General features: G+C 41.8%; 2 protein-coding genes across 2 annotated transcripts; both read right to left on the bottom strand.

Annotated features, from left to right (window-relative positions):
• Positions 1-1,424: 1,424 nt before the first annotated feature.
• On the bottom strand, positions 1,425-7,125 carry LOC147897589 (uncharacterized). The gene is made up of 2 exons (XM_087380056.1): positions 6,961-7,125; positions 1,425-2,220 (listed from the first exon to the last, which is right to left on the bottom strand). Exons 1-2 carry the CDS (start codon positions 7,123-7,125, stop codon positions 1,462-1,464), a joined length of 924 nt encoding a protein of 307 aa, XP_087236182.1. The 3' UTR covers positions 1,425-1,461.
• Positions 7,126-17,174: 10,049 nt separating this feature from the next.
• LOC147897590 (uncharacterized) lies at positions 17,175-18,070 on the bottom strand. Its single transcript, XM_087380417.1, has one exon. It carries the CDS (start codon positions 18,032-18,034, stop codon positions 17,210-17,212), a length of 825 nt encoding a protein of 274 aa, XP_087236543.1. The 5' UTR covers positions 18,035-18,070; the 3' UTR covers positions 17,175-17,209.
• Positions 18,071-19,799: the final 1,729 nt, after the last annotated feature.

Below are 19,799 nucleotides of genomic sequence, written 5' to 3' on the forward strand. Positions count from 1 at the left end.
ATACGGCAACTCTAAAGCAAATCAAGAAATCCAATTCATAATGAAAGTTTGACATGGTTTTCAAGTGTGGCTTGGATCACAATTAGTAGTTGGTATTCTTACATCTAACTTAATATCAGAGGCTCTAACTAATATGAAAAATGGTTCAAACATTGTAGGATCAAATCATTCTAGGTTTCAAAGCTTGTGTCCTTATGAGGAGTTTTTTGTAAAATATCAACAAGCATTACCTTGTCAAAGCCTTTTTACAATAAGTTATGAACATGTGCATTAAAACATATGGACTTTGTAAGAGTGACAAGAAAAAAAACTCGTCCTTTATTTTTAAAAAAAGAAGTGGTGAAGAACTGAACTTGCATTTTTACCAAGGCATGTCCTAAAACCTCCTATAGAGATGGTTCTCGCCTTGCACTTTTTGTATAAGTTGTTTCTTGCACTTAGGAAAAATCATTTTTAAACATGCAACACTTTTAGACCGAATCTCAAGGTTACAATTGCAAGTGTAAGGACCAAATCACTCAAATGAAGTATGAAAATATAAACTCTCTTAAACAAAATCTTGCTATGATGTACTTTAGCTAAAAGTGAGAGAGTTTTGTTGATTGCAAGCACAAAGAATGGCTTGCCCACATTGTCAAAATGAACCACTCAAAGAGAACTTACACTTGAAATTGAAAGCTTCAAAGAATTTCTGTTTTGTTGAGATTTGCTTATAAAGTATCGCATAAAACAATTGCCCCATACTTAAGAATAAACACAATAAGCATCCTTTACACATAAACAACTCTAATGGAGCATTTCGATTGTACATAAGAATAATTGTCCTATGTTCATTTGAATCTCTTAATTAAGAGTGGTTACACACCTTCGCCCCCCACCCAAGTTGCACCTAGTTCATAGGCAGGAGTTGTAGGATGTTATGTCCATGGAGTGCTTACACACCAAACATTTGGACAGAGATCTCAAAAAAGCGAGTATTTAATGCTCCTTCTAAATGAAACTATCATGGATTGGTGGAGAAGAAGTGTCCGTTGAATGGGGAGGTGAGCAAGCAAACTCCCCCGCCCAAAAAGCAAAGAGAAGAGGGCGATAACATTAATTACAGCAAAATCAACACATTCGTAGCTTAGTGTGTATGCAACTTGCACCCAGATTCGTGTTTGTTATGATTCTATTGGTGCTTTTTGACTAGAACGTCCATCCACCCACTGGTGTGTAGCGTGAGACATCCCTAAGGCTATAAACTAGTTAGTAAAATCTATGTGCGCTCCTGCGTGTGTGCACACATTAGTGTGCTTTGTGTATGCAAGAGTAGCTCTCTTTTTGTGATTAATGAATGGTGCGCGTGAGTCATTCAAACTCTAGACCAATGCCCCTTTTCCACTTAAAAATAGATTCAATTGGAGATCACCTCATCCATCCAAATCATAAATCTAATATTGTGAGTCAGGTATAATTTGATCACCGAGAGGAAGAAGGGAGCTTGGTGATGCGCTGCAATCCATCTGCGCACAACCGTTCCAAACTTCCAAGGGAGCCAAAATCTTCAGGCAGCTCCATTAACCGCGTGTACAGGCCAATGTTCAACTCCCGTAGCTTTTTGAGCTGCCCGAAGGAAGAAGGCAGCTTGGTGATGCGCCGCAATCCATCTGCGCTCAACCATTCCAAACTTCCAAGGGAGCCAAAATCTTCAGGCAGCTCCATTAACTGCGTGCACCAGCAAATGTTCAACTCCCGTAGCTTTTTGAGCTGCCCGAAGGAAGAAGGCAGCTTGGTGATGAATTTCAATCTCGAAACATTCAATCGTTCCAAACTTCCGAGGGAGCCAAAATCATCGGGCAGCTTCTCCACCATATTGCATACCGTAATGTCCAAGTGCCGTAACCTTTTCAGCTGTGAAAGGCAACTGCTCTTCTCATAAAACTGACGAGCCTCGTGAGTCTCCAGAGATGACCAACTTCCCATCTCCTCCACGACCACCTTATAATTCTTGGACAAAATGAGCATAGTGACTAACTCCAAGGATAAATGTTTAGGAGGAGTGATATCGACAGAATTCCAAAGACTCAGCCACCTGATTTGCAGGCCTTGAAGTTCCTCACATGTACCATTCAAATCTGTTCCGTTTAAGTGGAGGAGCCGCAAGGATTGCATTTTGGAAAGTTGATCTGCGTCTAGCCTGGGCAGGGAAGTGATAAGTCCCCGGATTTGATCAAGTCCCTACTACAACAAAGAGAGCAAATCATCAACTCACAACGTAATCTTTGCATTTCATCAGTCACAAACTTCAATTCCTACAAAAACAAACCGATCAAATCATCACGTCACAACGTAATCTTTGCATTTCATCAATCACAAAGAACGCAATTCAGTTCTTCATACTCAGGTCACGGTTGAGCAACTCAACGGAGTAGCCTTTCATGGAGACTTCCTATCTGATACCTCACTTCCCTATACTATTATTGTGGACGTGCCTGAAAAGAGAAAAGTAAGTACTTGGTTATTGTGTAGCATTTGTTTCAAGTCCTGATCATTCCGCACCCATGTCTTGCTACTTCTGCTCATCTCTTTTCCCAAGTCCCTCAAAAGATCGTGCATAGTGAAGCATAGTTTTTCATCCACCTTCACCAAACACAGTTCTTTTAGCTTCTTTAGACTGGTTTCGTAGCCGTTTATTGAACCATCCCAAAAATACTTAGCCAACCGTTCCTCTCTGCCAATGAAGAAGCAAGACAGGTCTCTCTCTCTCTCTCTCTCTCTCTCTCTCTCTCTCTCTATATATATATATATATATATATAGATATATAGATATATATATATATCTCCACAACATCATGAACTTGTGTAGGAAAGGAAAATTGCTTGTTTAGGAAAGGCACAATGTTCCTAACTAGATGTTGTGATGAGGGGATTGCTTGGCCCAATGTGGGCACCAGTGTACATACCCACAAATGAAGTGCTACCCGGCAAAGTGGTTTACAGAAAACAAGGTGAATTATATTGGGCATGTCCTTAATTTGAAGCCCCACAAATTTTCCAATCAAAAGCTCAACTTTGATCATAAAGGATGGGAAAGTATGCAAGAGGACCAAATACAGAAAGCACCCACCAACTAGTGGAAATTGATGAAGGCAAATGGATGCAAGAGGGCCAAAAACAAAAGCACAAAACTAGTGGAAATGGATGGAGGCAACTATGGATTTACACAACAAAGGAAACATGCACTACAGTCAACTAGACTACTCACATCAGTCCAACACAGAAAACCAACCCAAATAAAATTATGAATTTCCCTTTTGAAGGTTGATTTCACTAATTAGCCCTCTCCTTTCAAGACATACCAAAAAGAGAGAAGTGGTTTGTGGGACATAATGAACTATAAGATGGATGTAGCAAGTTCACTCTCTAGTCAAACTTTTGGAAAAAGATCTTTACTTCATCAATGGAGTTGCAACAATGAATATGAATTTGTTCTACATGAGTGCGATCTTTCCTACAAAGATGGATGTAGCAAGTCCACTCTTTAGTCAAAATTTTGGAAAAAGGTCTTCACTTCATCAATGGAGTTGCAATGAATATGAATTTGTTCTACATGAGTGTGAGCTTTCCTACAAAGATTTCAAATCAATGGCCAAGCATGATCGTGCCCTTATTGTTCACAAGGTGGCATCCACAAAAATGTTGCCTAAGTCGAGCATAAGTCCAAGTTAAAATTTGACCTAAAAAGAAGGGTTGCCAAGAGTGATGAGAAGGGTGCCACAAGTAAGAGACATTCACACTTCATGGCACTCAAGTTCGTTAATCGATGCAATACTCAAATAGGATTCTGATACCAACCATAACTTGCACTATATCACTTTTTTCAACAAAAAGCGGTTCAAGGCAATTTCATGGAAAGAGTGGTGATCAAGGCATGGCTACAAACTAAGGCCATTGGGAAGCTAATCTGCAAAGATGTAGGAGGAGAGATTGTGCTAACATTCAAGGCAGATCTTGCTAGCTTATGTGTGATCAAACACACGTGCATGCACAAAAAGGAAAGAGATGGTTGAGGCAAGCGATGGTTTCCAACAGCTCCTACCTATCACACAGATCTGTTGCTCGCAGTTACCGTTAGCTACTCTTGCTCTAGATTCTTTTTAATAGAATATCGGATCAAATTAAGAATCTTCCTCCACTTCTTGATCTGAGGCCACATCTTCTTTATGCTCTAGACTAAATATCCCAAAAGGCTCCTCAATAGTCTCCCTCATTCCTAGTCCTTATATTTGATGCCTCATGAGTCTTTAAATCTTGCAACATATATGGAGAGCCTTTGAAATTTCTTCATTGAGCATTGTTCAACTTAGATACACCAATCCTAAAGTCGTAATCATTAAGGGAAACACGAATTACATATAAATTTCTAGATTCAACTTCACTATATTAAATCATGGTCAATGCCTTTCCATAAGTGGCTCCTTTCTAGCATAGTCTTCACCCAATCATGATGCTCAAACATAGCTTGCATCGTCTGAAAACCACTACAAAGGTGGGACATCGAATACTATTTGTAGAGGGATGGGTTCAAGTGCTCATTTCTTAATTAATCCTCTATTTATTTTCTTAATTGACTAGATGCAACATTTTTTGTAGCCATGCCTACATGGTGCTTGTTGAGGTGGTATCTCATTGAAAACTTCAACCAAGGTTCACAATTGGAGTCACAAAAGTTATTTCTTCTATCTACATTTTGTTTGCTTGTTTTCATCTCTAGAGATTCTTAGAGAGGTGTAGGTTTCTAAATGCATGTGCAAGGCCATATGTTTGAGTATTTTTGTAGACTCATGGATGCTCTCCCAACAAACGCATTTCCTAGAAAACCTCCCAATGCTCCTCTCTAACTAGCAACTAACTAGACAACACCATGATCTATGTATCGCAATCAAACATGTGAATGCTTCCAAAGCAAATCCATGTGTATTCTTGGTACATCAATGTCCACCTCAAACTTCCTAAGAGTGCATGGAATTTGTTCAATATCTTGGGCAGTGATCTCCATTCATTATGGAAAATGCAACCATACAAACATTATTCTACCATGTCTTTTGTGCATTTTGCTCACCACAAGTGCATGCAATTTTGGTGTAATTAAAAATGTGATACCCTTTCTAAGATATGCTGATAAGTGATGTGTTGCTAAAATATTTGTCAAATGTTCTATAACATGAGGCATTATAGAACACAAATATATTAGAGGACTGTATTGAAAAGAATCAGGCTTTTTATTTTAGAAAATTAGGGTTCTTAATAACCCCACTTGATAGATGCTACATGCCAATTTTATATAGTGGATGTCTTAACACAAAGTGCTTGCTTGATTGCACATTATGCATCTGATATCCAAGGCGTGCAAACTAGGAGGACATAACTCAATCTTGTTATGCAAGTAACATAGTCCATTCATTTGTATTCCATTCAATATAGGTCGTGGGCCAATAAAGAGAGAAAGGACTAGAGGGCTAGGCCCCATTTTAGGATCGAACCTCCCTTCAAAAGGTCATTGTATAAAAGCCAAGGGTGTTGACCTTGGTCTTCATTCTTCCTTGCTTGAAGGAGTGGAATAGAGAGCAAAGCTTCCCTCACTATTGTGTTGTGTCATGCTTCCTTTCTTTCCATCTTGCTTTCATTTTGTTGCTACGCTTACGATCGTTTTCCCATTCACCACGCTCACGATTCATCTCCTCCCTCTCCCCCTTACGATCGTGTAGTAGCACGAGTGAGAATCTGAGGACGGTGCCAGTGACAACACCACAGCAGTAGCGAGTGAACCAGCTCTCACAAGGAAGTGGCTTGGAGGTTGAGCTCTCCATAGCGGCTCGGTTGAAGATCCCCACGACACGTTGGTCTCCGTCAAGAAGACTTAACAAATTTTGGCATGGTTGCCGGGGAGGTAAGCAACCTTGCTTAGGTTCTTGCTATTGTATTCCTTGTAGTTACCCTTTCTAAACCATTAGTTGGTTGCAAAGGAGAGTAGGGAAGGAAGAGTGGCCAAGGGGCTAGAAAAATCAAAAACGAGTTTTAAGAAGTTGTTTTTTGTTGTTTTGAGTTTAGATCCATAAAAAGTAGTTCTTGTACATCAAAAACGACCTATCACAGTCATCTTTTGGGCAAGAAATGACCCAGGAAGAGGCTTGTGAGGTCAAAAACCCACTTTCTTCATTTCGAGTTTTTTAAGTTATTGTTTTTTGTGTTTTTTAGCTTCACATAGTTAGTAGAGCACCCACAGATCACTGTGCACAAATCACAGAATTAGAAAAAACACCAAAAAAATGGACAAAAGGGTTAAAACTAAGGTCGGAGTCATCGGCTCTACATTAGTGTTCTAGGGCACTGTAATAAGCTCCAACAGTCACTGACAGCTGTCAGCACCTACCTGTCAAAAAATTAAATGCACTAGCCTGTCAGCATTTATTGCATCGGCGCTGCATTAATTAAACTTGACTTTTTCAAAATTAGCTATGATTCAGTGAACACAAAACCTGAAACCACTTAATTAACCACCAATCTGTCAATCAGTCTGTTATTGCACCGGCGTTGCAATAATTATTGCAACGTGACCCTGTGAACTGACCAATACTTAGATTCTGAGAGTGTTTTCATGAAGTGCTCCAATTCAAATTCAACCCAAAAAGTCAAACAGAGTCAAAAAAGCCAGGGCGCTGAAATAATTTATTGCAGCACGCTGCATTATTATATTGCATCAGAGACCTACACCATCACCAGAAAAGGTTAACATTTCCATAACACCAGTGCATTGATCAGCCAAAGTGAGTGAAGAGCCCAAACAATTTAGGGCGCTGCAATAATTCTTTGCACCAGAACTGCACACTTTGCCTGTGACAGCCTGAACACATTGACAGCAGAACTCAACTTCACCTGAACCTTAGTAACATACATGCACCTTAGGTCCGGTCGTACCTTAGGATCTGAAATTGTTCCAGAAGATAGTACTTCAAACATTGACTTAGAGGCCATTTTGGGCTCAAGTGTAACCGCTAGAGAAAGATCTTCATTGAACAGCACATCATCTGTGCTAGGGCCATTGTTTGAATACGAATCAAGCACAGACAAGACTATGAGCATGGAGGACAACAAGTCTAACCAGAATGAAGTTCAATTTTTCATTACTCCAAACATAGGGACTCAGTCCCCGACGTAGTCAACCTCCAATAGGATTTATGAGGGAATTACCAATTTCTTTGGAAGATTTGACCCACGAGCTCAACTTTTTGAGAGCACAGAAGACATAAATATGTTGGCTTGCACAACCACAGTGACTTCAGGACCTCCTATTGTTGCGGAAAACACGACGAGGGTGATGACGACACCCTCTGCAAATGATCTACATTCTCAGAACCTACATGCTGAAGGCGGACTAGTCTTTCGATTTGATTCGGAAGCAGGACCATCTGATCCTCAAGGAAGTTATAGATCATATATGAATACACAGCATGGCAAATGTCGAGAGGATGCCTCAACCACAGAGACTTGTGCCATACTTTCCAGATAGACCTCCAATGGCACGACCATCGATCACAACAATAGCTTATCAAGGGCTGATACCTAGATTTAACCCGGTGTCAATAGGACCAACATTCACGCAATCTCGTCCAACGGTGAATCCACCGCATGAAACACCAAGCACATCTTATTATGTGGATCCTCACATGAGACAGTATCCACGACCGGTCCCAACCCAACAAGCCTATGTTCCCCCACAACCAACTTATGCATATCCAAATCCACCACAAATGCCATATCAACAGCCACCTCCTATTCATCAGCAGACGGTGTTTTCTGATGAAGCGCTTAGGGCGTTAGTGCAAGCTATAGGAAGGGGGGCGCTAGCGCCAGCTGCATTTTCTGTAGCTAGAGAAAATCATGGGTCTAGAAATAGATCCATTACCATTGCCAAGTTAATCACGAAATTCCAAGGAGAAAGTGATCCGATCACATATGTAGAACGGTTTGAACAAGTATGTGCTGCATTCGAAGATGTCTCCGATGGCGATAAAATTGGAGCCTTTGGGATCCAATTTGATGGCAAGGTAGGTGCGTGGTATCGAGTGCTTAAAAATGAGGAGAAGGATACGTGGGAAACATTAAGAGGGTCGTTCATTTTGGAGTATTCTCCAAAAGGTCCAAAGTGGAGCCCTGTAAATTAGTTAAATCAAGTTAAACAGGGTAAAGACTCCTTGCGAGATTACATTGCTAAAATCAAACACTTGAACGCAAGGTGCGAGCCTCATGAAAGACTCAGCAATGAACAACTCTTGCCTCGATTTTTATTGGGGTTAAGAAGTTCAAAACTGCATGATCAACTTACAGTCTTGAATATCACATCCTTCGAGACATGCAATAAAGAAGCGATCAGGTTAGGAGATAACATGAGAGAGGGCGACGAGACCACTAATACATCAGTACCCTCGATTATGGGATCCAAGGATCCTGACGCGAGTTCGTCTAGGGTTTCTAAGGAGCAATCCAAGGAGGCCAAGGATTTGAACATAGATGAGCTTGCAGACTTAATAGTCGCAAGGCTGAATCCTCAAGCAAAAAACGCAGCTCATCGAGATACCCAAGGAAATGCGCACTTATACCCAAGGAGAGATATGGTATGGTGTAGTGTATGCTCAGGGAATAAACCCTCAAATGAGTGTCCAAGGCTAAGAGCAAGACCACCAGCCTTATGGTGTGGACACTGTAATAGGTGGGGAAACCACTAGACTTCCTAGTGCAGATATCTAAGAATGTTGCCGCAAGCACAAACTCAAACTTATCAACCTAGGCCGCAACAACTAGCATTACCAGCTCCACCACTACAGTCGCATCAATTTGTTCAAGGGGCTAGTAATGTTAGGCCAATGCCATACCAACCGCAGAATGTGCCATTACCACTGTCAATCCTAGGACCTCAACCACCTCCACCTAGAATTACGCCAATGAATCAAGTGATGGTGGAAGAAATGTCTCAGGGTTGGAATGAACCTGATTCCAGAATCACCGAGACTTGAACTAAACAACCGATATCCACGCAAGAGGATGACGAATACGAGTTACCTCAGTCATTATGTTGTTCAAGGTGATCAACATATCCCAGTATATTAAACAGCACCAGTTAATGCAAAGGCTAGGGATATGAACAACACAAACACTAGACCTCCGATCCAATGCTACAAGTGCAATGGACCACATAAAGCGAATGAGTGTCCACAGAAAGCGCAAGCTGGACAGTCTGTCCAATGTTATGGGTGCACGGAACCTCATTATTACAAGGATTGTCCATACAAACATAATAGTGCACCACCAGTTACGACTACAGTCGCTACTGATGTTCCGTTATGTAGTGGTTGTGGTATAGACCATCTTTATAAAGATTGTTCGATGTGAAGAGCACCTGTTGATGCTTCAAACCCAAGAACAACAAGTCTTAACTTGTTAGGGATTGAACGCGGATGCATTGCTCAAGTATCCTTAAATGCAATCACTCGTATGCAAGCCAAGGCAATCACGCGAGAATTGCATATAAAAGAGAAAGAGAAGGTCAAGCTAGAACATCACAGAATCCGAAACCCCAAAATAGCCCAACTAAAAAGCAAGCGATCAAAGTGGGTAAGGGTAAGGATAAAGTGATAGTGCAAAGTGGTTCTGATGAGGACACGGCCACGATAGCAACCTTAGAGACCACAGGAAGCAGATCTAGTCAAGGAGGTAAAGGAGAGGAAGATTCGATTGGAGAAAAGCAAAGGAGCCCAGACCAAATACACCGAGTGGATTTCACGAGTACCCTAATCCAATCAAGGAAAATGAAAATTTGGTGAAGGCCATGGCTCTAGTCGAAGAATGTCAAGCGACGCAGGTTGAACCCAGAGTGCTGGCTAACATTAAATTTCCAAGACATCAAAATTACCCAACACATAGAGCACCAGTCAAAGTACCGTCCATCATAGCAGAAATGAACGAAGACCGAATGTCAAATGATGGATCTCTGCTTATGGATCGTATGTTTGAAGAGGATCCAATTATGGAAAGACTGAGACATGAGGGTCTAAACAACCTTCATGACGACATAGAGAGACAGTCTGACGGCATCATAATGCCAGGTGGACCAAGGGATGTCGCAGAACTTGCTGCATTTCTATCCATAGAAGTCAAGATGCCAATTGCTTCATTGCTATGAAACCCGATGTTATGGCATGACTTATCAGATTGGATGAACGGACACCTCGACTCAGTGACGGAAGCTCATGAGGAAAAATAGACAAAAGAGGAGTCAGACTTAGAAGACGACACACCCATGGTGCCTATCAATAAGTTAGGCCAATATTTTGAAAGTGATGACTCTAATGCAGTCATTCCGATATCGTATCATCATAGGAAGGTGGAAGCCATCCTGGATGGAGGCGCCGGAGTGAGCATAATGACCAAACAATGTTGGGAAAAGTGGGGAAGCCCGCCTATGGAGAAAACCTCGCTAATAGTCAAGTTGGCTGATGGAACCACTGCAAGGCCGGTGGGGGTGGTAAAGGACTTAAAGGTTAAAACCTTTGGTATCACTTATCACGTCTGGTTTGTAGTCATGGACTTTAAGAACCCAATTGACTCGTACGACATCATTCTAGGAAAACCGTTCTTGAGAGCAGCGGGAGTAGTGCATGATTGGCTATCCAACACTCTCTATCTCATGAAGGATTCTTCGGTAATAAAAGTGGACCTTACAATGTGGAAATCTTGTCCACTAGGTGGCAACTTATTTGCTGTTGAATCAGAAACGACCACTAGGACAACAACTGTCAACCAGTTTGAAGCGGCCAACGAGAAGATAGTGGGAGGTGATGTGGATGAAACGTGGTATGCATCTCTACCTGAACCAGAGTACTCGCATAATTGGATGCATTTACTTGCAACCATTGATATACCTGAGAAAAGAGGAACTCATATGGTTAAGGATGGGAGCGGCTCTAAGGGTACAATAGTCCCACTCCGCATGATCAAGCTTGTTAAGCAAGCTCGCGAAGAAGCAAAAAAGAGCGAAATAAAAGAGAAGTCCAAGAGGATGACCTTATACAAGAGCACCCTTGAAGATGAAGACTTAGGGGATGATGAACCATAGATTGAACCAGCTAGAATCCCCTTAACCTTGAAAATCACAGAAGAAACCACGTTTGGTTTGGAGTCATTAATAGATCCATCTAACAAACTGTCAAATCGATTGGCACAAGCAACAAGCCAAGATGGTTTACAAAGGCCATGCTACTCAAGTGCCATTGCTACAAGAAGGCATATTGATGCAATCTCCAATGCCAACAAGTGGTGAATCAAGCATGCAAAAGAGTAAAGGTAAACAAACTCTAGCACAAGACACCTTATCCCATAAAAGACTACATCATCAGTAACAAGCTGGATTCCCAAGAAGTTGCTACAGGCTCAAGGTTATTCCAGAGGCGAAAGAGATGTATGGCTACCACATCAACCTCAACATCAAAAGCCAACATTTCCCTCGCGGCCCAAACCTCGTCAATCTCGAGCTAAGAAAGTGCAACATCGAGTCAGAACGCATCAGCAATAGGTGCCAGTGCAGCTATTGGAAGGCCAAGGTTTTTACCAAGGCAATGATCAGATATGGTTACCCAAACAAAAGAAGGCAGCTGCTACAAACATATCACATCAAAACAAGCCGCAGTAGAAACCACCAAAGAGGACAAAGATGGTATGGGTACGAAAGACAAACTCTCCAACAAAGCCAACATGCCCATCACCACCAACAAATGTACCGCGCCAAAGGGCAGAACCACAAGAACCTACTTGGAGAAGAGTCATGGTCAAATCCACACTTCAAAAGGTAGAACCACAAGAACCTGCTCTCATAGACAAAGGCAAAGGCAAAATGGTAGATGTTACAAATGTTCCATCATCATCAACATCTATGTATTTTTTGCCAAGGTCGCAATCAATCACAAGAGTGTCTAGACCTAAGGTAGCTACACAAGAACCTACCCCGAGTAAAACTAGTTCTCCAAGGAAAGATACACAACATGTGGAAGGGAAGACAGAAACACAAGAACCTACTTCCGCAAAGGAAGTAGAACCATAAGAACCTGTCTTGCCACATGATAATGCAAGGATCGAAGAGCGTGCTGAATCGGACATTATCAAGGATACAAAGACGATGCTCAAGGATCTTGCGCAAATAGTGATCACCACAACATTGCAAGTCAAGCTTCCACCAACAGTAACGATGTCGGCCACAAGGTATGCCACTTGGATCTTCAATGCTTTACCTTGAACCAAGTGTTGCATATCAAGTACTCAAGTAGATAGGTCTAACTTAAGCTAGGGCATAATTTTGTCAAGCCAACATTCTAGGGTCCTTAGTAGAAACAACCGCACAAGGGCAGGACTGTGTATACACAAGCACTCACAACGCGAAGGTCAAGCCCAAGTCCAAGTCAGGTCAACAACCAAGTAGGTGCTAGAAGCACGACACCTTTATCAAATAGCTTAAGCACTTACTAGGGTCAGCACATTCTAGCACACACATCTGCCCTATCACATAAACATGATGGAATGCACATGACCAGAAGTAAAAGGGGTCAAAGGCAGCAACACAAGACAATTGCAAGGTGCAGGAGTTAAGGTTATTGCAGCGCGTTGCAATAACCTAGGTCAACCAAAGAGTGATCCAATGTGTCTTTGCAACTTAGTACAGTGCATATCAGAGGTCTATTATACTGGGTGGTCAGAATCAGCTCAAAAAGTGGCTTAAATCAGGATGTTGCATTAACACCGCATTGCATCGGAGCTATGCAAAATGCCACTAAATGTATCCAGCACACAGGTAGAGCATATACAAGACCTATCAAGCATGCCAGGGACATTAGTCACCAATATAAGGCAGGCATGCATTGTATAATGATCACGCTGCATTAACATGCTAATGCATCAGCATGCATAGGCCTGCACAATAGAGTACAACCAAGGGTTCCATATGGTCATACTGTACTTCAATAGTGCCATGAGAACTCCGAATGGTCAACTAGGTGCTTACAGTAGCAAAAAAACAGGGACGCTGCATTAACAGGCTAATGCATCGGGGGTTTGACAACTCATCCAAGTAAGTGACCCAGATGCATGGAATGATCAAGTAGACAGATAAAATGCCACTCATAATGTTGTTGCACTAAAATAGGCCACAAGTACATCGTAATTGGGCACACTGCAATAATTCTATATATATGCAAAACAACAGCACGCTGCATTATGGTTCTTAACTGAACGCTACCCAAATTTACACTACAACCAAAAGCCTCCAAACCTACCCTCAAATCTCCCAACTACCTCCAACCGAACCAACCAAAGATGTCTTATGACACTGAAGAAATCATCCGAAGACACTTCAACACCCTTCAGGAAGAGGACATAGAATTCACATGTGGCCAATCGGAGACCCATTTCCACCTACTAGGGCAATCCACTAATGAAGAAGCAAGGGACAAAAAGAAACAAACTACTGCACAAAAAGCACCTCAGGGAATTGGAGAGCCTTCAACGGCCAGCGTCATCAAAAAAAGACCTAAATGCATGTCTGACAACGCATATCCTAAAGCCCAAACAGTTTTGACAATTCCAAGGATGGAATTTAGTACAGGAAGGGGGGCATGTTATGCAAGTAACATAGTCCATTCATTTGTATTCCATTCAATATAGGTCGCGGGCCAACAAAGAGAGAAAGGACTAGAGGGCTAGGCCCCATTTTAGGATTGAACCTCCCTTCAAAAGGTCATTGTATAAAAGCCAAGGGTGTTGACCTTGGTCTTCATTCTTCCTTGCATGAAGGAGTGGAATAGAGAGCAAAGCTTCCCTCACTATTGTGTTGTGTCATGCTTCCTTTCTTTCCATCTTACTATCATTTCGTTGCTACGCTTACGATCATTTCCCCATTTACCACACTCATGATTCTCTCTTCTCTTCATCTCCTCCCTCCCCCCCTTACGATCGCGTAGTAGCACGAGTTAGAATCCGAGGACGGTGCCAGTGACAACACCACAGCAGTAGACAGTGAACCAGCTCTCACAATGAAGTGGCTTGGAGGTTGAGCTCTCCATAGTGGCTCGGTTGAAGATCCCCATGGCACAGCCTTAACAAATCTATCATGGATCAAAGGAGATGCTTTGCTTCTCCATAACCATTCTTAAAGAGGGAGACAAGTTCCTCAGTAAGTTTCTTAGCACCGAGGTTTAATATTTTGTGTCTCACACACATGGGCGTTGTGATATTTTTATCTCTCTTTTATGTTTTAAATGCACATAAAGACAATACATACATATGTAGTACTTCATACTTTTCTTGGTTTCTTAAAACATTATCAAACTCTAGCTACAATTCATTGGAAGTTCAGGCAATGTATGTGTAGATGCATTGACATATCTAGATATGTATTGTTGTATTTGTTATTGTTTTCATGCAAAAGTAGCATTTGAAAAAGGTTCTTTGGGATTTGAAACTATATAGCATTCGTATTATGAGGTATGCATATGTATGGCAATATAATGAGGAGTACCATTGCATTTGCAAAGACATATATGCTAATCATTCTTTGCATTTGGAGATGTGCATATTTGCCATTACATTCTATGCAAATGTTTCAGATCCATGTGAAAGTACGAATGAGAACATATCACATGCATGGACTCTCCTAAATGGAAAGCAGTTTTGAGCTAGCTTAGCCTATGGGGGGTCACATTTCAATTATTGTGTGTTGCTATAATATATGTGAAATGGTCTGTAACATGAGGGGTTTTATAGAACAAAAATATATACGATAGGATTTTATCCATTAGCTGTTCTCTTTTATGTTTTGGATGCATTATTAGGTGAATACACTCAAATTAGTATGTTTTAAAATGTGGTTTTTACAGACACACCTTTTCAATGGTCAAGCCTTTCACACTTGGCAAATGAAGATTAAGTTTAGGTTGATGCGGGAGAACCTATGGTCACTAGTCTAGCCTACTGGAGCATCTTTGTCCTCACCTCTGGTCACCTACGATGTAGACCATGTGAGTATGTGTTGTCCCCTTGGTACCTCCTGTAGATTTGTGTTTGTACATGCAGGGGAGATAACCATTGGGAGGGGTTTTGTTTTTTCCCTCATGGTACCTCTTGCAGACATTTTGTTTGTACATGCAGGGGAGATAACCATTGGGGGGGGGTTATGTTCCCTACTCTATATGCCTTACACCCATGGAAACCCTTGCTAGCTTGAGATCCTAGCCATTGATAGATCCATGACCACCATGAGATGGCATGTGACAGCTTGTGCTAGCTGTATCCTTGACATAGCTTGAGGCAGTCCCTTGAGGGGGGGTTCGTCAATGTCCTACCTCTCCATAGGCACACTTGTGATCCTGTGTGTGTGCTAGAGGAGCAGTTAGGTGGAGCTAGATGCTTCTAAAGGATAGGGGAGAGATTCTAGGAGCTTGGTGGCCTTTGGTCCGAGGTCATCTATGATGTCACAGTGGATATAGAGGTAGCCTACATATGGCCCTCATTCTCTTTCATTCTATGCAATTGTTCTCCACTCATTTTGTCTCTACATTGCTCTTCTCCGACAGAGTAAAGGGGCAATATACATGTGAGTATCCTTCAAACTTGGTTCAATGACTTTCTTTTATACCAATTGATGCAAATCCCTCAAAATACGGCAACTCTAAAGCAAATCAAGAAATCCAATTCATAATGAAGGTTTGAAATGGTTTTCAAGTGTGGCTTGGCTCACAATTAGTAGTTGGTATTCTTACATCTAACTTAATATCAGAGGCTCTAACTAATATGAAAAATGGTTCAAACATTGTAGGATCAAATCATTCTAGGTTTCAAAGCTTGTGTCCTTATGAGGAGTTTTTTGTAAAATATCAACAAGCATTACCTTGTCAAAGCCTTTTTCCAATAAGTTATGAACATGTGCATTAAAACATATGGACTTTGTAAGAGTGACAAGAAAAAAAACTCGTCCTTTATTTTTAAAAAAAGAAGTGGTGAAGAACTGAACTTGCATTTTTACCAAGGCATGTCCTAAAACCTCCTATAGAGATGGTTCTCGCCTTGCACTTTTTGTATAAGTTGTTTCTTGCACTTAGCAAAAATCATTTTTAAACATGCAACACTTTTAGACCGAATCTCAAGCTTACAATTGCAAGTGTAAGGACCAAATCACTCAAATGAAGTATGAAAATATAAACTCTTAAACAAAATCTTGCTATGATGTACTTTAGCTAAAAGTGAGAGAGTTTTGTTGATTGCAAGCACAAAGAATGGCTTGCCCACATTGTCAAAATGAACCACTCAAAGAGAACTTCCACTTGAAATTGAAAGCTTCAAAGAATTTCTGTTTTGTTGAGATTTGCTTATAAAGTCTCGCATAAAACAATTGCCCCATACTTAAGAATAAACACAATAAGCATCCTTTACACATAAACAACTCTAATGGAGCATTTCGATTGTACATAAGAATAATTGTCCTATGTTCATTTGAATCTCTTAATTAAGAGTGGTTACACACCTTCGCCCCCCACCCAAGTTGCACCTAGTTCATAGGCAGGAGTTGTAGGATGTTATGTCCATGGAGTGCTTACACACCAAACATTTGGACAGAGATCTCAAAAAAGCGAGTATTAAATGCTCCTTCTAAATGAAACTATCATGGATTGGTGGAGAAGAAGTGTCCGTTGAATGGGGAGCTGAGCAAGCAAACTCCCCCGCCCAAAAAGCAAAGAGAAGAGGGCGATAACATTAAATACAACAAAATCAACACATTCGTAGCTTAGTGTGTATGCAACTTGCACCCAGATTCGTGTTTGTTATGATTCTATTGGTGCTTTTTGACTAGAACGTCCATCCACCCACTGGTGTGTTGCGTGAGACATCCCTAAGGCTATAAACTAGTTAGTAAAATCTATGTGCGCTCCTGCGTGTGTGCACACATTAGTGTGCTTTGTGTATGCTTGTGTATGCAAGAGTAGCTCTCTTTTTGTGATTAATGAATGGTGCGCATGAGTCATTCAAACTCTAGACCAATGCCCCTTTTCCACTTAAAAATAGATTCAATTGGAGATCACCTCATCCATCCAAATCATAAATCTAATATTGTGAGTCAGGTATAATTTGATCACCGAGAGGAAGAAGGGAGCTTGGTGATGCGCTGCAATCCATCTGCGCACAACCGTTCCAAACTTCCAAGGGAGCCAAAATCTTTAGGCAGCTCCATTAACTGTGTGCACCCGTCAATCTCCAACCGCCGTAGCTTTTTGAGCTGCCCGAAGGAAGAAGGCAGCTTGGTGATGCGCTCCAATCCATTTGCACTCAACGATTCCAAACTTCCAAGGGAGCCAAAATCTTCAGGCAGCTCCATTAACTGCGTGCACCAGCCAATGTGCAACTCCCGTAGCTTTTTGAGCTGCCCGAAGGAAGAAGGCAGCTTGGTGATGCGCTCCAATCCATTTGCGCTCAACGATTCCAAACTTCCAAGGGAGCCAAAATCTTCAGGCAGCTCCATTAACTGCGTGCACCAGGCAATGTTCAACTCCTGTAACTTTTTGAGCTGCCCGAAGGAAGAAGGAAGCTTGGTGATGCCCTCCAATCCATATGCCCACAGCCGTTCCAAACTTCCAAGGGAGCCAAAATCTTCAGGCAGCTCCATTAACTGCGTGCACCCGCCAATGTGCAACTCCTGTAGCTTTTTGAGCTGCCCGAAGGAAGAAGGCAGCTTGGTGATGCGCCGCAATCCATCTGCCCACAGCCGTTCCAAACTTCCAAGGGAGCCAAAATCTTCAGGCAGCTCGACTAACTGCATGCACCAGGAAATGTCCAACTCCCGTAGCTTTTTGAGCTGCCCGAAGGAAGAAGGCAGCTTGGTGATGAATTTCAATCCTGAAACATTCAATCGTTCCAAACTTCCGAGGGAGCCAAAATCATCGGGCAGCTTCTCCACCATATCGCATACCGTAATGTCCAAGTGCCGTAACCTTTTCAGCTGTGAAAGGCAACTGCTCTTCTCATAAAACTGACGAGCCTCGTGATTCTCCAGAGATGACCACCTTCCCATCTCCTCCACATCCACCCGATAATCCTTGGACAAAATGAGCACAGTGATGAACTCCAAGGACAAATGTTTACGAGGAGTGATATCGACAGAATTCCAAAGACTCAGCCACCTGATTTGCAGGCCTTGAAGTTCCTCACATGTACCATTCAAATCTGTTCCGTTTAAGTGGAGGAGCCGCAAGGATTGCATTTTGGAAAGTTGATCTGCGTCTAGCCTGGGTAGGGAAGTGATAAGTCCCCGGATTTGATCAAGTCCCTACTACAACAAAGAGAGCAAATCATCAACTCACAATGTAATCTTTGCATTTCATCAGTCACAAACTTCAATTCCTACAAAAACAAACCAATCAAATCATCACGTCACAACGTAATCTTTGCATTTCATCAATCACAAAGAACACAATTCAGTTCTTCATACTCAGGTCACGGTTGAGCAGCTCCATGGAGTAGCCTTTCATGGAGACTTCCTATCTGATACCTCACTTCCCTATACTATTATTGTGGACGTGCCTGAAAAGAGAAAAGTAAGTACCTGGTTATTGTGTAGCATTTGTTTCAAGTCCTGATCATTCCGCACCCATGTCTTGCTACTTCTGCTCATCTCTTTTCCCAAGTCCCTCAAAAGATCGTGCATAGTGAAGCGCAGTTTTTCGTCCACCTTCACCAAACATAGTTCTTTTAGCTTCTTTAGACTGGTTTCGTAGCCGTTTATTGAACCATCCCAAAAATACTTAGCCAACCGTTCCTCTCTGCCAATGCTCTGCCAATGAAGAAGCAAGACACGTCTTGAAACATTTGTATTCCATATAATATAGGTCGTGGGCCAACAAAGAGAGAAAGGACTAGAGGGCTAGGCCCCATTTTAGGATTGAACCTCCCTTCAAAAGGTCATTGTATAAAAGCCAAGGGTGTTGACCTTGGTCTTCATTCTTCCTTGCTTGAAGGAGTGGAATAGAGAGCAAAGCTTCCCTCACTATTGTGTTGTGTCATGCTTCCTTTCTTTCCATCTTGCTTTCATTTTGTTGCTACGCTTATGATCGTTTTCCCATTCACCACGCTCACGATTCATCTCCTCCCTCTCCCCCTTACGATCGTGTAGTAGCACGAGGACGGTGCCAGTGACAACACCACAGCAGTAGCGAGTGAACCAGCTCTCACAAGGAAGTGGCTTGGAGGTTGAGCTCTCCATAGCGGCTCGGTTGAAGATCCCCACGACACGTTGGTCTCTGTCAAGAAGACTTAACAAATTTTGGCATGGTTGCCGAGGAGGTAAGCAACCTTGCTTAGGTTCTTGCTATTGTATTCCTTGTAGTTACCCTTTCTAAACCGTTAGTTGGTTGCAAAGGAGAGTAGGGAAGGAAGAGTGGCCAAGGGGCTAGAAAAATCAAAAACGAGTTTTAAGAAGTTGTTTTTTGTTGTTTTGAGTTTAGATCCATAAAAAGTAGTTCTTGTACATCAAAAACGACCTATCACAGTCATCTTTTGGGCAAGAAGCGACCCAGGAAGAGGCTTGTGAGGTCAAAAACCCACTTTCTTCATTTCGAGTTTTTTAAGTTGTTGTTTTTTGTGTTTTTTAGCTTCACATAGTTAGTAGAGCACCCACAGATCACTGTGCACAAATCACAGATTAGAAAAAACACCAAAAAAATGGACAA

The sequence above is a fragment of the Dipteris shenzhenensis genome, chromosome 10, assembly GCF_047967505.1.
Source record: "Dipteris shenzhenensis isolate YYH24624 ecotype China chromosome 10, Dip_SZ_1.0, whole genome shotgun sequence".
Lineage (NCBI taxonomy): Eukaryota > Viridiplantae > Streptophyta > Polypodiopsida > Gleicheniales > Dipteridaceae > Dipteris > Dipteris shenzhenensis.

Coding starts and splice junctions, on each gene's coding strand:
- LOC147897589 (XM_087380056.1), bottom strand. CDS start 7,125: ATGCTCATAGTCTTGTCTGTGCTTGATTCGTATTCAAACAATGGCCCT. Junction 2,221..6,960: donor GAACAATTTCAGATCCTAAG/GTACGACCGGAC, acceptor TTGTTGTAGTAG/GGACTTGATCAAATCCGGGG.
- LOC147897590 (XM_087380417.1), bottom strand. CDS start 18,034: ATGGTGGAGAAGCTGCCCGATGATTTTGGCTCCCTCGGAAGTTTGGAA.